At 37.0% G+C, this 16,675-nt stretch overlaps 1 protein-coding gene across 1 annotated transcript in view; it reads right to left on the reverse strand.

Moving 5' to 3' along the window:
* The window catches only part of DYNC2H1 (dynein cytoplasmic 2 heavy chain 1), a 169,158-nt gene that overhangs the window by 54,605 nt on the left and 97,878 nt on the right, over nucleotides 1–16,675 (reverse strand). The window contains exons 76-82 of the mRNA XM_065678686.1: nucleotides 16,505–16,665; nucleotides 14,108–14,233; nucleotides 13,120–13,230; nucleotides 10,380–10,535; nucleotides 8,427–8,502; nucleotides 6,159–6,370; nucleotides 3,389–3,493 (exon numbers count right to left, since the gene is read on the reverse strand). Of these exons, the coding sequence (XP_065534758.1) occupies nucleotides 3,389–3,493; nucleotides 6,159–6,370; nucleotides 8,427–8,502; nucleotides 10,380–10,535; nucleotides 13,120–13,230; nucleotides 14,108–14,233; nucleotides 16,505–16,665 (947 nt within the window). The remainder of the gene's footprint in view (nucleotides 1–3,388; nucleotides 3,494–6,158; nucleotides 6,371–8,426; nucleotides 8,503–10,379; nucleotides 10,536–13,119; nucleotides 13,231–14,107; nucleotides 14,234–16,504; nucleotides 16,666–16,675) is intronic.

Raw genomic sequence — 16,675 nt, forward strand, 5'->3', positions numbered from 1 at the left:
TTATCAGTGATCTGGAGAAGCAGATTGAGTGCACCCTCAGTAAGTTTGTGGATGACACTGAGCTGGGTGGGACTGCTGATCTGCTGGAGGATAGGACGGCTGTACAGAGGGATCTGGACAGGCTGGATTGATGGGTTGAGGCCATGGGTCCTGCACATGGGTTACAACAACCCCATGCAATGCTACAGGCTTAGGGAAGAGTGGCTGGAAAGCTGCTGAGTGGAAAAGGATCTCAGGATGTTGATCGACTGCTAGATGAATGTGAGCCAGCTTGTGTCCAGGTGGCCAAGAAGGCCATTGGCATTCTGGCTGGTATCGGAAAGTGTACCCAGCAGGACTAGGGCAGTGATTGTCCCCCTGTACTTGGCACTGGTGAGGCCACAGCTGAATCCTGTGTTCAGTTCTGGGCCCCTCACTCCAAGAAGGACATAGAGGTGCTGGAATGTGTCAAAAGAAGGGAACAAAGCTGGTGAAGGGTGTGGAGAACAAGTCTTGATGAGGAATGGCTGAGGGAACTGGAGTTGTTTAGCCTGGAGAAAAGGAGGCTCAAGAGAGACTTCATTGCTCTCCAGAACTATCTGAAAGGAGATTATAGTGAGGTGGGGTTCAGTCTCTTCTCCCAAGTAACAAATGACAGATAAGACAAGATGAAATGGCCTCAAGTTGTGCGATGGGAGGTTTAGATTGGATATTAGAAATAATTTCTTTACCAAAGGGGTTGTGAAGCATTGGAAGAGGCTGCCCAGTGAAGTGGTGGAGTGACCATCCCTGAAGGTATTTAAAATATGTGTAGATGTGGCTTTTAAGGACATAGTTCAATGGCAGACTCGGCAGCAAACAATGCCTGACCAACCTAATTGCCTTCTGTAATGAGGGCTGAGGAAGCCTGAGTTACAGCTGTACAGAAAATCTACCTGGTGTAAACCAGACAGGACCAGCTATGTTGGCTCCTGCATCTGCACTGTCAGATGAGTTCTTTCCTATTTTAACTGCACTGTTCTGCAGAGAGAACACAGCAAGAGATGTGAGATTATTCATGACCAACACAACCTAAGGGATGTTGTGTCAAAAGCTTCTTGTAACGGTAGGTAGGGCAGAATTGAGTGCAGAACAGAGCCACAGTAAACTCTAGAAATCCAGGCTCTAAAAATTAATCTAGCTCTGCCGACATAAAATAACTAAGCACAAAATAATAAAAAAGTAAGTCATGTTGATGAAAAGATCACATCTATTTAAGTTAAATATTTTTTTAAACCAAAATGGCACTTACCAATACACATGCAGAAGCAATACTTTCCGAATTACACTACAGAACATCATAAGATGTAATTTTTAAAAATATTAAAATAATGCAGCTAGAGATATTCAGCTCAAGTTAGAATTGAAGTTCTCTGCTGTAAATAAAAAAAGCTGTGAATATAGTCAATATTTGCAAGGCTACTGAAAAAAGTCCATTTCTTGTTACTGCTGTTTTAAGTTTACTCAAATATTAGCAATGCAGCATGTTACAGAAGAGATCTCTGCATGACTGCAAAATGCTGCGCTGTGCTGCAGCAAATTTCTGCTACAGCAAAATGTGCTGCTCCAACAATACAAACCATCATTCCTATAGATGAAAATTAAGCAATATTCATAGAAAGTCTATAAAATCTACGTTTCTATTATCTAAGTATTCCATCTTGTGTAGTGTAACAATGGCATAAAATGATACCAGATTGCTTGTAATAGATTTAATTATTTTAATGTCATGGTTAATAGAATAGATCATAGTGTTACCTGTTTAAATACTTATTTTAAAAGGTTTTGAACTGATAAAAGATTGGTGATTACAACTTACTTAACATGAGTGTATATTTGTATGATTATTTTATATCTCTGAACCTAAAAATATGACTGAAGTCAAAATTGCTGTCAGTTGGTTTAAAGGAGTTACTTCTAAGTATGTGTGTTTCAGAAAAACCTACTTCCCCTAATCCTGAGTTCAGTGGTATAGACAATGCAGTTCTGTTTCTCTGCATAAGAAAGAAGATGTTAGTAAAAATACATACTGAGAAATTATAATGGCTAGTAGATATGAAAGTGTATGGGATAGTAGATATAAATTGTATACCACATACTTCACACACAATCAGTGAAGCAGTGGATGCAGTATTAAATTTCACATTTGTAGTGCTAGTGACATGATGACTGAGCTTGTAGCAATTTACTTCTCACAACCTTATTCATTCAGCTTTTCTCTGCCTTGGCTTGGTAATGGAATTATGAGAAAGACTCCTATTAGAAACTAATCACTCAATTTAACTGAACCATAGGATCACCTATAGATCTAAGGGAGCTGCCAAACTGTCAGAAATGGAATGGGAGTAGGATTCATAGTTAGGTAGAAACACAATTTAAGAAAAATCTCCCATTTCTGTTACTTAAATTGCCTAAGACTAAAAGAAGTCCCACAAACTATTATTGAAAGGATAGGAAATCTCTCATACGACAAAGAAGCATTTCACAGAATTGTAACTACAACAGCCTCATATTTTCAAGATTATAATCCATAGTTTATAGATTACAATCAATGCTATGGCAGACCAGTTCAGTAGAGTCTAAGTCTGCATGTGAATGCATTCATTACCTACTTCCCTTCACACAGGAGCTCTGAATCTATTCTGATTTTGTGGAGGTTAACTAAGGACTTATTTTGAAACACTAGCATTTTTAACAACTGCAGTTCTGAACAAATTATGTAAGCATAGCTGAAAGAAATAATGAGCAGTCCACTGTGTATCTGACAGAAACAAAAGCATTTTAGAATTGATTTTTGTGTAAAAGATTTTAAGACAAAACCAGATACATTGAATCTTCATTTTTTTGGCTTTGTAATAACGCTTCTTGAGCTCAGTGTATTACCCTACGCACTGTTACCCTACTGATTTGTCTTTAAATAGCTTTATAGTTTAATGTACTAATTCCTCTTTCAGAAAGAGGATGTTACCCATATTCTGACAAGCTACTGTATTATAATTTAATGACCAGAACTAAAACCGATTTTGCAGTGAACAGCACCTGTAAGAACTAACCCATTGACAGAAGCTACATTAACAGTATAGAATTAGACATTACTTAAGTATGTGGATACCCTTCAGCACGAACTGAATTATATCACTGTAAACTTTCTCAATAATTCTTTGTTTATGTAAGTCCTAAACTAATATCTTTGCAACTAAAGAGAACAGTTATTGTATTAAAGTATTCTACAGATAAAAGTCGACATATTCTAAAAATACCTTCATTTACTCTGAGTTATGGAAATTAATATTTATGAACATGTGGTGGGTTCTCTAGCTTATACTGGATGCAGAAAAGATTCAGTGTCCAATGAAGAATGTAACTTTACCTGGGAACTGATCATACATTGTGATGAATGAGCAATATTAGCAGGCAGGCCAAAAAAGTCCGGCTTATCATCTTCTGGAAGACTTTCAATAATATTACGATAATCCTGCATTAGAACAGAAAAATAAACATAACAGAGGGACCTTTTTTTCAGCTCATGAATTTAACAGTGTATGCTAAAAGAATTTCAATTCAGATGTCTAGTTTGGTGTCCTACATTAAAATGCAAATTAATCTTAATATTAGTAGTAACAGCAATAGTATGTGAAAAGATAGGGAGAGATCAGTTCTTTAGACGCACTGAATTCCCTCTTGTTTACAATAAAGCAATACTATAGGGGAATCAGAATCATATTTATCTCAAAAAAAAAAAAAAAGCTATACAACCTCCACAGCATATAAGCAGATTATGTCACAATGTTGATATATTTTGTAAATAGAAATGCATTTAGATTTTCCTATTTCATCCAGAAGTTATAAGAATCTTTAGCAGTCTACAGAAAGTACTATTATGCTAATACACCAATTTACATAAAAATGCAATGATAACCTTCTTTGTCATAAATTGATCCAATTTCTTTTACTCAGTTCTTTATAGCTATGCTGTTCTACTCCATAGTCCAATCAGATATTATAAAATAGGAGACTGCCAGAACAGACAGAATAGTTTTGACAATTTAAGAATTAGTTCTTTACACAAAAGAAGTCTTAAATAAATAAATAGAATCATAGAATCATAGAACAGTTAGGGTTGGAAAGGACCTCAAGATCATCTAGTTCCAACCCCCCTGCCATGGGCAGGGACACCTCACACTAAACCACTCCACACAAGGCTTCGTCCAACCTGGCCTTGAACACTGCCAGGGATGGAGCACTCACAACCTCCCTGGGCAACCCATTCCAGTGCCTCACCACCCTAACAGGAAAGAATTTCCTCCTTATATCCAATCTAAACTTCCACTGTTTAAGATTTAACCCGTTACCCCTTGTCCTGTCACTACAGTCCCTGAGAAGAGTCCCTCCCAAGCATCCCTATAGGCCCCCTTCAGGTACTGGAAGGCTGCTATGAGGTCTCCACGCAGCCTTCTCTTCTCCAGGCTGAACAGCCCCAACTTCCTCAGCCTGTCTTCATACGGGAGGTGGTCCAGTCCCCTGATCATCCTCGTGGCCCTCCTCTGGACTTGTTCCAGCAGTTCCATGTCCTTTTTATGTTGAGGACACCAGAACTGCACACAATACTCCAGGTGAGGTCTCACGAGAGCAGAGTAGAGGGGCAGGATCACCTCCTTCGACCTGCTGGTCACGCTCCTTTTGATGCAGCCCAGGATACGGTTGGCTTTCTGGGCTGCGAGCGCACACTGCCGGCTCATGTTCATTTTCTCATCGACCAGCACCCCCAAGTCCTTCTCTGCAGGGCCGCTCTGAATCTCTTCTTTGCCCAATCTGTAGCTGTGCCTGGGATTGCTCCCACCCAGGTGTAGGACCTTGCACTCGTCGTGATTGAACTTTATAAGCCCACCTTACAAGCATGTTAGGGTCCCTCTGGATGGCATCCCTTCCCTCCAGCACATCAACCAGAACACACAGCTTGGTGTCACTGGCAAACGTGCTGAGGGCGCACTCAATCCCACTGTCCATGTCAGCGATGAAGATGTTAAACAAGACCGGTCCCAACACCGATCCCTGAGGGACACCACTCGTTACCGGTCTCCAGCCGGACATCGAGCCATTGAGCACAACTCTTTGCGTGCAGTCATCCAGCCAGTTCTTTATCCACCGAGTGGTCCATCCATCAAATTGATATCTCTCCAATTTAGAGAGAAGGATGTGGTGTGGGACAGTGTCAAACGCTTTGCACAAGTCCAGGTAGATAACATCAGCTGCTTTACCCTTATCCATCAATTCTGTAGCCCCATCATAGAAGGCCACCAAATTGGTCAGGCAGGATTTCCCCTTAGTGAAGCCATGCTGGCTGGCACCAAGCACCTCGTTTTTCATGTGCCTTAGCATGCCGTCCAGGAGAATGTGCTCCAAGATTTTGCCAGGCACAGAGGTGAGACTGACTGGTCTGTAATTCCCCGGGTCATCCAATTTCCCCTTCTTGAAAATGGGGGTTATATTTCCCTTTTTCCAGTCGTCGGGAACTTCACATGACTGCCATGATTTTTCAAATATGGTGGCCAGTGGCTTAGCAACTTCATTCGCCAGCTCCTTCAGGACCCGCGGATGGATTCCATCAGGTCCCATGGACTTGTGCACGTTTAGATTTTGAAGATGGTCTCGAACCAGATCCTCTCCTACAGTGGGCCCAAGGTCTTCATTCTCACAGTCCCTGCGTCTACCTGCTAAGACCTGGGTGGTGCAGTCAGAGCCTTTGCCAGTGAAGACCGAGGCAAAGAAGTCATTCAGAACCTCAGCCTTCTCCAAATCCTGTGTAGCCAGCTCTCCCGAGAGCTTCCTCAGGGGGCCTGTGCTGTCCCTAGTCTGTTTTTTGTTTGCTACGTACCTGTAGAATCCCTTCCTGTTATCCTTAACATCCCTGGCTAGGTTTAATTCTAACTGGTCCCTAGCTTCCCGGACAACATCCCTGTACTCTACCCAGGCCGCCTGTCCTTGCTTCCATTTTTTATAAGCCTCTTTTATCCTTTGAATTTTCCTTAGCATTCTTTGGATTATAACCCTGGTTTTCTTTGTAGAATTACCTCCAAGAATATTTCTTGAAAATAACTTTGTTTAGTTTTTATATTAGGTAACAGAAGATGTATACCTACCAAAATACTGCAGGAATTTGGTAAAGAGATCGAATATGGGAAACTAGTAATCTTCTTGCCTCTAGCATTTAAATTGCCAATGACATGTGAATTGAAAAGCTGCTCCAAGTAGGACCGAAGAACCCTCATATCGAAGTAATTATCTACACGGCCTCCATAAATTGCATTTTCAAACAAGCCATGCACAAATTCCCATTGAAAGTCTTTGGAACCTACAAATTAAGTAATATTAATTTTGTATGAGTGGACAGCATTGCACTGCAAGCATTTCTTCTTTGTTAGTGCAGTTCTTCATCGAAACAAAAAAATACAAGCACATCCTATAATTAATTTCTAATTGTTTTCCTTCTATATTACCAAATAATAGAAGATGCAGAAACTTCAATGTCTTTGCAAATACTCATCATTGATAAACTACACACTGTGTTTCAAAATGAGTTATTAGAAATATTACTTAAGTCTTTCAGTTCTATTGTAAACTGATTATACACATTTCAGAAATTATGATATTCAAATTTTAATTATGCACTCCTTTGTCACAAATAAAATTTGTTCTAAATTTTGTACACTATTTTGTATCACAGTACCATCTGATCTCATAAAATAAACTGATAGATTGAACCAAAACGTTACTGGAAATGTTATCGTTCAAACACAGAGAGGTCCAGAATAGGTAAATCACTTTAAGTTACACAATACAGCACGTAAAACTGATCAAGTTACTATTAGTTTCCTGGATAGTTTGATATTGCAATTAGATTACTCTGGCTTAGCTGTATCCCTTAAGTTCAAAATAACTTATTTTCTCTCCCTTCTATCTATCACAGTTGCCCCTAATAACTACATGTGATGATGACCTACTTAGACCCTACAGCTTTCATGTACAGGTAAAAGTTTGATCAGAAAAGTATTCCTGAAAGTCCCTTGAAAAACAAAGCAGCAATTATTTTAAGGGGGGGGGGAAGTTTATTGGAGATAACTATTGTTTCCAAATACTTCAACTGTTCCTTTGTAAAAAAAGTTATCTTCACAGCAACAACTAATGATTAGATTAATGATTATAATCTTTGATAGTTAGTGATTCAATCTCTTGACATCACTGTATGTTTCAAGTCCATATAACTAAGGTCCAGTTCCAAAAGTACTAATCATCCGTAAATCTCATTTACGTCAATGATCACATATTACGTCTCAATATCAGTTCCTAAGTTTACATAGAAGTAAATTATACAAAATGCAAAGACTTTTAAAAAATACCTTTTTCATAGTAACTGCTATTAAGACATTACTATGCTACTTAACATAAAAACAAAGTGAGCTCTATCAGTAAATTTCAACATGAAGAATTCATAAATATTCATTTTCAATTCATTTATTCACTATATGGGGGAGGTCACTGGGAAAGAATGGAGGCAGAAGACTTATCTTCCAGGCACTCCTCTACTTTCTATTTATTCCTCTGGACTCAAGAAGCTGAGCAGAATAGTCCCTGGCACAAAGAAATTACTGGTTTACCCAACCTCCCAAAAATGAAATTATGATTCACTCTTTGTGTCTAGCTTTGCTTACTGATGTTGAGCCTTGCAGCATCTACACTCTTATCTGAGTATTATAGAAAGATAAAGTTCTTCACGCAACGTCTCTGCTAATCGTAAAATGGGACAGGGTTCCACTTGATCTCAAGATCTAATGGGAAAAGGCGGCTTCATCCGTACAACTAAACACTCTTTTGCCCTTAAATAAGGTAACGTCCTACCTGCTGCCTATTGGAAAGAATCTCCAGGCTCTGCTATCTTGCAAACCATGACTTGTCAGTGCCTATGACAATGCCAGTCTGCATAAGCCAAATATAGGAAAAAATAAACCTAACTGTGCAATAGTTTTGGGCCTGTGTCCAGCCCTTACCAGTTTACTAATACAAACATAGCCTCTGAGTTTGGATCTACATCCAGAAAACTCTAATAAGCCTAAACACAGCTTGATTCAGGGTCAGATCACTTCCCATACTGAAGTACCTATCTAACTACCTGGACATGTGTTTATATTTGTGAAAACGTTCCAATGAAGTTTCAAATAAAATATTGTAAATACCTTCAAAGCAGCCTTTAAACAGAATGGCCCCACTCCAAACACCAAACAAAACAATCAAGCAATGTAACCAATTTATTTAAATTAATTTGAAAGGTTTTAATACTCTAAAAACTAAAACTAACATATTCAGAAGGGTTATGCAACAGAAGTGTGAACTCTTCTCCATAAGTGACTTACCTTCAAAAAGTGTATCAATAATGTCAAAACCAGCACGGAGATCAGATAAAGAAAATTCATAGAACTTGGTCCAACCCTACCATTAAAAGTAATTCAAAGAATTTAATGAGTCACAGAATGATCAATACAAATATTTTTTATGTATGTGGTATGTACTGTATGATACTTAATGAAAAAGAAACATTTGTCCTGCAAAGTGCATCACTGTAAACATACAGTGGAGGTAGTATTAAAAAAACGGCTTTACTAGTGCATTTAATTTTGCATACTTACACAGACTAGAAGCACTGAGTATGAAGAATGTAAATTTAAGATTATTTTATTTCCTAGCAGTATTTATTTCACTTAAAACTTGCTGCCATCTGTGACTAGATCATGCATTGAATTATGATTTTATTTTTGAGGCTTTTCTTGTATTTCAGTTTTCTTTGGATTTTCATAAATAGGTCTGATACTTCAAACAGTTTAAATTATACGTTCATCTTCTTACTCCTTAATTCATGTCACTGCTCTACTGACTGAAAAAAACTATGATAAAAGTAATTACTGATACTATTACAGTGAAAATGATGACTGCCACATACATAATCATTCTCAGTTTATACCTCCTTTCTCGACAGAATTTTTTTATATAGCAGTACTGTTTCAAGTGTATGTAAGTCTCACAAAAAAGTTTCAATGTAAATGGATAACGATAAATAAATATTTATATATGATACAAAACTTAGGAAATCCAGGTCTCAAAGGTATACCCTCACATCTTGCATATCCAGTGAGAGGGACACAGTCAAGACTGCAGCTGCTTCACAGATCACAATTGAGTCACCTTGAAGGTCATAAACCGGAAAGGTGCTGCAGTCTCCCAACAGTGTTCATGTATTTGTTTTGATGGATTTGTACATGGACCTAAAGCTTGAAATTCATTATAAAGTACAAGAGCATCTAGCTGGGATTAACTGGAGTCCAGCAATGATAGAAATCAGTTATCTTAAGCAAAACAGAAAACCATCACTAAGTCTGTGCATAAGATAAACACAGTTACAGTGGAATTAAGAAGAAAGTAGTAATCCTATCTTGTGTCATTTGGAAACTGGTGGTAAATGAATATGAATTTGAACAAAGCTAAATGACAGTTCACATGTCAGATCAGTACTTTTTTACCTGTTCTGCTTCTTGAACACTATAATCAAAAGTCTGTTACTGCAAGAGGCAAACAATCTTACAAATCACAAAGTCAAACTAGCTAAAAATTCTCAAACGTTCCTGCCTCTGAGAGATCAAATCTTTCAGATGACAGATTAATTTCACCCCTAGCCTAAATAAAACAAACAAGACATAGAACAGTTTGGTGGTAGAGCTTTTTTTCTGCTTGATTCAAGCATCTGCAGTCAGAGAGAAGTGTTAACTTGAAAAAAAAAAAAAAAAAAAAGAAAGTCTAAGGGAAAAACCCAGGAAAAGCACATCACAGCCTTTGAAATTAATTATAATCCCCACAAGAAATGCATACATTCCTTTGTTTTTCCTTCTCTGTGAACAGGGTTTGCGTGCACAAACAGTAGACAATGTCATATCCTCCTTCCCACCAAAGTGTCTCTTTTCTCATGTCTTACACTGAATCCTGTATGTTTCCAAAGTATTTTTTCCTGTCCCAAGTGAACAGGATTCACAGAATCTTTTCCATGGGACCCCACTCCTGCATCAGTATCAGCTAGTACACAAATCACAAAATAACCCAGTGCAGACATTAGCAATTTTCAGAGGGACAGGAATTTGGGCTGCTAAGTTCTTATTTTGCAGTGAATTCTGAGACAATAACGAAAGCAGGCACCAGAATTAGCCAAGTTTGTCTCATCTCTCAATATGACCCAAAGAATACCTGATGAAAAATACTTGCAAATATAAAAGCTAATAAATGAAGTAAATTTTTAAAAAGGTAGAAAAAAAAAAAATTACCTGAGGAATATAATTTCTTCTTTCTTGGCATACAGCATGAAACCATGCTAAACAAAAGAGAGAATGTGCTCGAGACAGATTTCCCTTTTTACTAATTTGCTCTGGTGTCCAAGATTCATAGGTTCGCAAGAGATTCTTTTTGAGGCCTGGGGGTGCCTGCATTGGAAGGAAAAACACTGTTCTAGACAGAAACCTGATACTTTTATGTACTATTTTCTCAAATTCTAACTTACAATTTATAACTTCATGAAATTACAAACAAAAAAAAAAAAAAAAGAAAAAATCTACCTGTAATAAATAGCCTAACTACAGAATGATCTTATACTGAAAATAACTTAAACATACTGAAGGAAATTTTAATCAGAACCAACTCATATGAGGGTTTAACTACACTAAAAGATCTTAATGAAAGAACAGTACTCTATCAAAATACGCAAGCATAAAAGTAAATTCAATTTTTTCAAGAACAACAGAATCATAGAATCATAGAATAGTTAGGGTTGGAAAGGACCTCAAGATCATTTAGTTCCAACCCCCCTGCCATAGGCAGGGACACCTCACACTAAACCATGACACCCAAGGCTTCATCCAACCTGGCCTTGAGCACCGCCAGGGATGGATCATTCACAGCCTCCCTGGGCAACCGACTCCAGTGCCTCACCACCCTAACAGGAAGGAATTTCCTCCTTATATCCAATCTAAACTTCCCCTGTAAGTTTTAACCCGTTACCCCTTGTCCTGTCACTACAGTCCCTGATGAAGAGTCCCTCCCCAGCATCCCTATAGGCCCCCTACAAGAACCTTTCCTACGATTTTACAATCTCGACTTCCAGTTATCATTTCTGTGATCAGAGCCAACTGACCTTATGCCATCACTGCACTCTGTTAGCTACCATACATTTATGGTGTATATATAATAAAATGCCAGTGCTTTGATTTAGTCCTAGGTAATGTTCACAACCAGTAGAAATAAGTGCAGCTAAAGTGTATATAATATCAAAGATTATAGTGCTTACTATACTAGACTAAAAACAACTGATTAGATACCCAGCCATTTTCAAATTTTTTGCAAGTGTGAATGCAAACATAAATTTTAAAGATATTTAAATCACATATAAGAATGTTCTTCCTTTTTTTTTTTTTTTGGAAAAAGAATGTTTGTTAATGCTTCAGTAAGATTCTTCTCATATGAAGACAGAGAGTGAGAGCTGAGGTTGTTAAGCCTGGAGAAAAGAAGGCTCTGGAGGGAGCTTAGAGCTGCCTCCCAACACGCAAAGGGGCCTACAAGAAATCTGGAGAGGGACTTTTTACAAAAAATGTAGTGATAGGGCAAGGGTAAATGGCTTTAAACTGAAAGAGGGGAGATTTAGATTAGATATTAGGAAGAAATCCCTCACTATGAGGATGGTGAGACACTGGAACAGATTGCCCAGAGAAGTGTTGGTTATCCCATTCCTGGCAGTGTTCAAGGCCAGGCTGGATGTGGCTTTCAGCAACACAGTCTAGTGGAAGGTGTCACTGCCCATGGCAGGGAGGTTGGAACTAGATGATCTTCCTAAATCATTCTATGATTTTATGATTACAATAGTTTCATATGTTGCATATGCACACTTGTGGCAAATAACTGCAAAACACTGTAGCCAAATGATGACTTTTTATTTTATATATCCACCACTATTAGCCAAGTCATTGTCTCTTTCTTGGTAAAAAAAAAAAAAAAAAAAAAAAAAAAATTACTACAAATGAAAAGGTAACAAAAGGATTTAGAACACTGCATCACTACAGAGATCCAATTATTCCAATGGCAGTGGGATCAGCAACTTTAGGAAGCTAGATGGAAAGAAATGTGACAATCCTACAAAGTCTATAGTTTCTGTACCATTGAAGACCTCAGTATAAAGAAGAACGTACCTCAGAAGTTTAAAAATACCTGCAGTCAATATATTGTATGTAAAAATTTTGGCTTCTTGAAAGTTAGCAATACTGGGCTCTAAATGGTCAGAGCTTCTTAGCTGAGCTGTAGGCACAATCTACAACACTCCATCAGTGGAGGAGTTAGTAGCACCCCTATCCATGATTTCCATAATGGACATTAATGTATAAGTGCATTAATGACTAGAGAACTTTCCAACAAGTTGGAGGAGCATAGTGCCATGTTTCCTTAGGTTGAGCCATTTAAGTAAAGCTCTCATTTTTTTGTAAAGGCCTTTAATTCTACATTCGGCAATACAGGAGGAGAGCCATTTTTGTTGAAATGCTCAGTGAAAATAAAGCTATGAATCCAGAAAGAATAATAAGGAAGAAAAAGTATGACTGTGTGATCTTCAGATGAGGAGATTTATCAAGTAGGAGCACCGGTATAGGGTTTTGCTTTTAAAATCCACTGATTAAATGCACTAAAGAATTTGGAACACAAAACAGAACAAACACATTCCCGAGGTAAATTTACTTTCAGTTCAGACTTTCAACTGGAAAAAAAATCTAGACAGGAATTTTACAGAACTTCCCTTTAAAGCACAGCTTATGCAAATTTCCACATATACATTATAAATGATAATAAAAAAAAACTTTAAACGTAAATTCATACCTTTTTTTGTATTATATCTAATAGAAATATAAGGGAAAACCAGTTATGTAATTAGTCCACATTATCTAAACTTCATTCTATCTAAGCATATAGTTTACTATACATACAATTTCATTGTAAACTTGTAATAAAAACTTTCCAAACAGATCTTACTTCATAAGTTATTTTCAGACTTGATTGAAGTAAAATTGGTGTAAACTTTGGATGAACTTCAGTAGTAAGCCAAAGGCGAAAGTTTGGTTGAGGCTGTAATGTATTCAGTTCCTATTAAAGAGATGTTATATATTCAAGCAGATTTTGGTTGGTTTTTTTTAATAGACAGAACAGTATTTACAAAATTATAATACCCTAAATTAGAAAATTAGGCTTGTCTAAAACATCTTTAGTTGTTTTTACAAGCAAGGCTATTCAAAAAACTTCAACATGCTTTGACTCCGCCACACATTCTACATTCTCGCTGTGTTAAAGTTTGAAGATCATCCTAGATGTTTCAAAATATCTGCACTTGACCCCTAGATCTTGAATTCAGAGCAGAAAAGTATATACCAGTTCTCCCTTCAAGTAAAAAAAAAAAAAAAATCCAGACGGCTACATCTCAAAAGACAAGTTCTTGCAGAAAGAAAAAGAAACTTCTGATACATATCTGTATTTTACAGTAACATACAGGTAAAGTCACTTTGATTTTGTTAGCAAGTTAATGATTTTACCTGCCATAAGTAAGTGTGTTTCTACCAAGCATTACTTTGATTTCAAATCAGCAGAAATCTCTTAGTGACTCACATACAGGGTATACTTAACAAAAAATTGATAAAGTCATAGAACTGAAGAAAAAAAATAATAAGCATACATTCAGAGTTCAGCAAACATAGGCAGTACCCCCTACAGTACCAGACCTTTAACAAGAGCATTTGTTCATTTATTGTGGCAGAAATGCTCTATATTGTATAAAAATTAAAGTGCTGAAAGGAAAGAGGCTTTGATCTGATGCATTTCACCTTATTCGTGATTGAGGAAACTGCAAAGGTTTATTTTTAAATTGCTGGAATTTTAAACTTAACCATGGAAATGCCAGAAATGCTTCAGAAATGTGGCATACTAGTTTTATGTGGTTTCCAATACATTCTTCTCCAGTTACCCTCACCTTTTCCAGTACAGGAAGCCAAGATGTAACAAGATGCAGGTTCTTTAAACAAAGCCATTCTCCGTTGCGCGCACATTCTTTTAAAGTTTGAATAGCCAGATCAGCTTGGCCCTGGCCCATTGCAATCTGAAATGACAGACACAGTTTTATCAGGCACAATTGTATCTGTTGTACCCCATTTAACAGCTACATACGAAAACGTGATTCCAAGTTAGAGTGCATATGTAAAAAATAAGGTTGCGCTAAAGATAACCAGAATTTTCTCTAATGCGATAAGCTACTAAAGTAGAGAAAAGATTAAAGAAAAAGTAATTTTTTTCTTTGCAACCTACTTAACCAGAGTTCCTTAAGAAAAACCATTACCTAATCTTTTTATGGAAAAAACATACATCAGTTGGTGACTGTGATGGTGTATTCCCGGGGAATTCAAAAAGTAATTTAAATATCAGTGACTATTCCATATTACTGCAGAACTGCTGATACAGTAAAAACAAGAGATAAATGAGAAAAAAGTTCCTTTTGTAAGTTAGGAGCACCTTCTTTGAAGAGGAACATTCATTTTCATACTAAGATGAGTGAAAAACTCAGGCTGCTCTGTTTCCAACTGAGAAAGACAAATAGCTTAAAAAATTTTCTTTTCTTCAATTTTTAGTACCATATTGCTGCTAAAATAAATCTGGATCTTCAAATGAAAATACCAAGATCTAAACCTGATAAATCAGAGAAAATTTAAAATAAAGGACGTGTTCGGTGGCACAATTACTGCAACAGTTGCTGTTAGACTATCTGTAAAGTGTATTCACATTAGCTCTCCCTTAGAATCTAATTGGAAGCTTTACACTACCCAGAACCAAACAAGTTGAAAAAAACACTGAAAAAAGCTGAAAAGTTGAAAAAGTTGTAAAATGTTGTAAAATGTTGTCTTGGCATTACTGCTATAGCAAAATAGAACTACTGTTATTATTATGACTTCAGCAAATATCCCTTAAGAGGAAATTCATTGTCTTTTCATTCTAAAACTCTACTGAAGCAAAGAAATTTGAGGCCTTAGCTTTATATGATGATGCAGAGATATCCTCTGCCTAAATAAACCTAAGTATAATATCTTGAAATAATTTAAAATAGCCAAAAGAAGACAACCAAAAGTCACCAGACAATATGGTAGTGCAACACCCAAATTCAGTGGTCTTTCCTTTACCCCATGTAAGAAATAATTGAACAGAAAAGAAGAATCTGATCTTCTATGTTCTATTCAAATTGCATGAGTAAGTGCAGGAAAAAAATAGTAACAACAAAATATTCTCATTAGTAGGATAACTTTTAGATGATTTAGCTTTGAGTACTGCTCCTTAGTCAAATACCATACCATGTTATATTTTAAAAGTAAAAAATGTAAATGATACTTAGAGCTAAAAATAAAAAGCTGTGTGGCAGAGTAAGAAACATGCATTATGAAACATTCACAGCTAGATGTGCTGGCAGTAGGATCTAAATCTGTACAATTTGATAGGAAAGCCATATTACATCAGTGCACATTACAGGAAAGAACAATTTCAAGGACTGTTTAAAAGCATTTGGCATTTTTGTGCTAACTCGTGATCAGCTAAGAAAACAATTCCCACCCAAGAATGTTTTAAAATACAGAACGAAATGCTTTACAAAAAGGTATAAAGCATGTTGGTACTGTGCATTAGGAATATTAGAAACCCACTTACACCATAGACTTATTTGAGTTGGAATAAATCCTAGAAGGTCTCTAGTCCAAACTCCTGCTCAAATTATAGTTAGCTGAGGGCTTTGTGCAGTGGACTCTTGCTGTCTCCAACTACCTGATTTAAGAATGTCGAGAATTTTGTACACCTATTGCTGAAATCAGAGAGCTTTCAGCACAGTCAATCTTAAACACTTTTTAAAAAGGACTTGAAATATAAGAGCTCTCTTCAGGAACTCCCATCAACAATGAAGTGTTTAACATTTACTTATCAAATTTTACAGAATTTCTCAAGATACTGAAGTAGTCACAAACAGTGAACATCTGATTCATGTTTTTCTGTTGAAAAAATAAACATCCAAGTCCTGTAAGCAGAGGAAATGATGAAGTCTAGTTTTCGCAGAATCATAGAATGGTTTCGGTTGGAAGGGACCTTAAAGATCATCTAATTCCGATTCCCTGCCACAGGTAGCGACACCATACAATAGACCAGGTCGCTTAAAGCCCTGTTCAACCTGGCCTTGAACACATCCAGGGACGGGGCATCCACTTCTCTAAACAACATGTTCCAACTGCAAACTATGCTTTTACATACTAACTTCCTTAAAAAACAAGGTAAAACAGACTTTACCACTGTAAAATTTTATACATTGTGGGGTTTAATCATTATGCTTTCTGAGACTGACCTGATGGTAGCACTCAGTATTTCTTTCAACACTGGCAAGTTCTTGCAACTCTTGAGAAGGATCAGCACCAGGAGAAATAATTATCAAGATGGGTTCAATTTCCAGAGTTTCCTTATACAGACGTTTCAAATTCAGAGGTGATGGAGATAGCTCTTTTGTCCCTATAATTAG

This window comes from Lathamus discolor, chromosome 4 (assembly GCF_037157495.1).
Source record: "Lathamus discolor isolate bLatDis1 chromosome 4, bLatDis1.hap1, whole genome shotgun sequence".
Taxonomy (NCBI): Eukaryota; Metazoa; Chordata; class Aves; order Psittaciformes; family Psittacidae; genus Lathamus; species Lathamus discolor.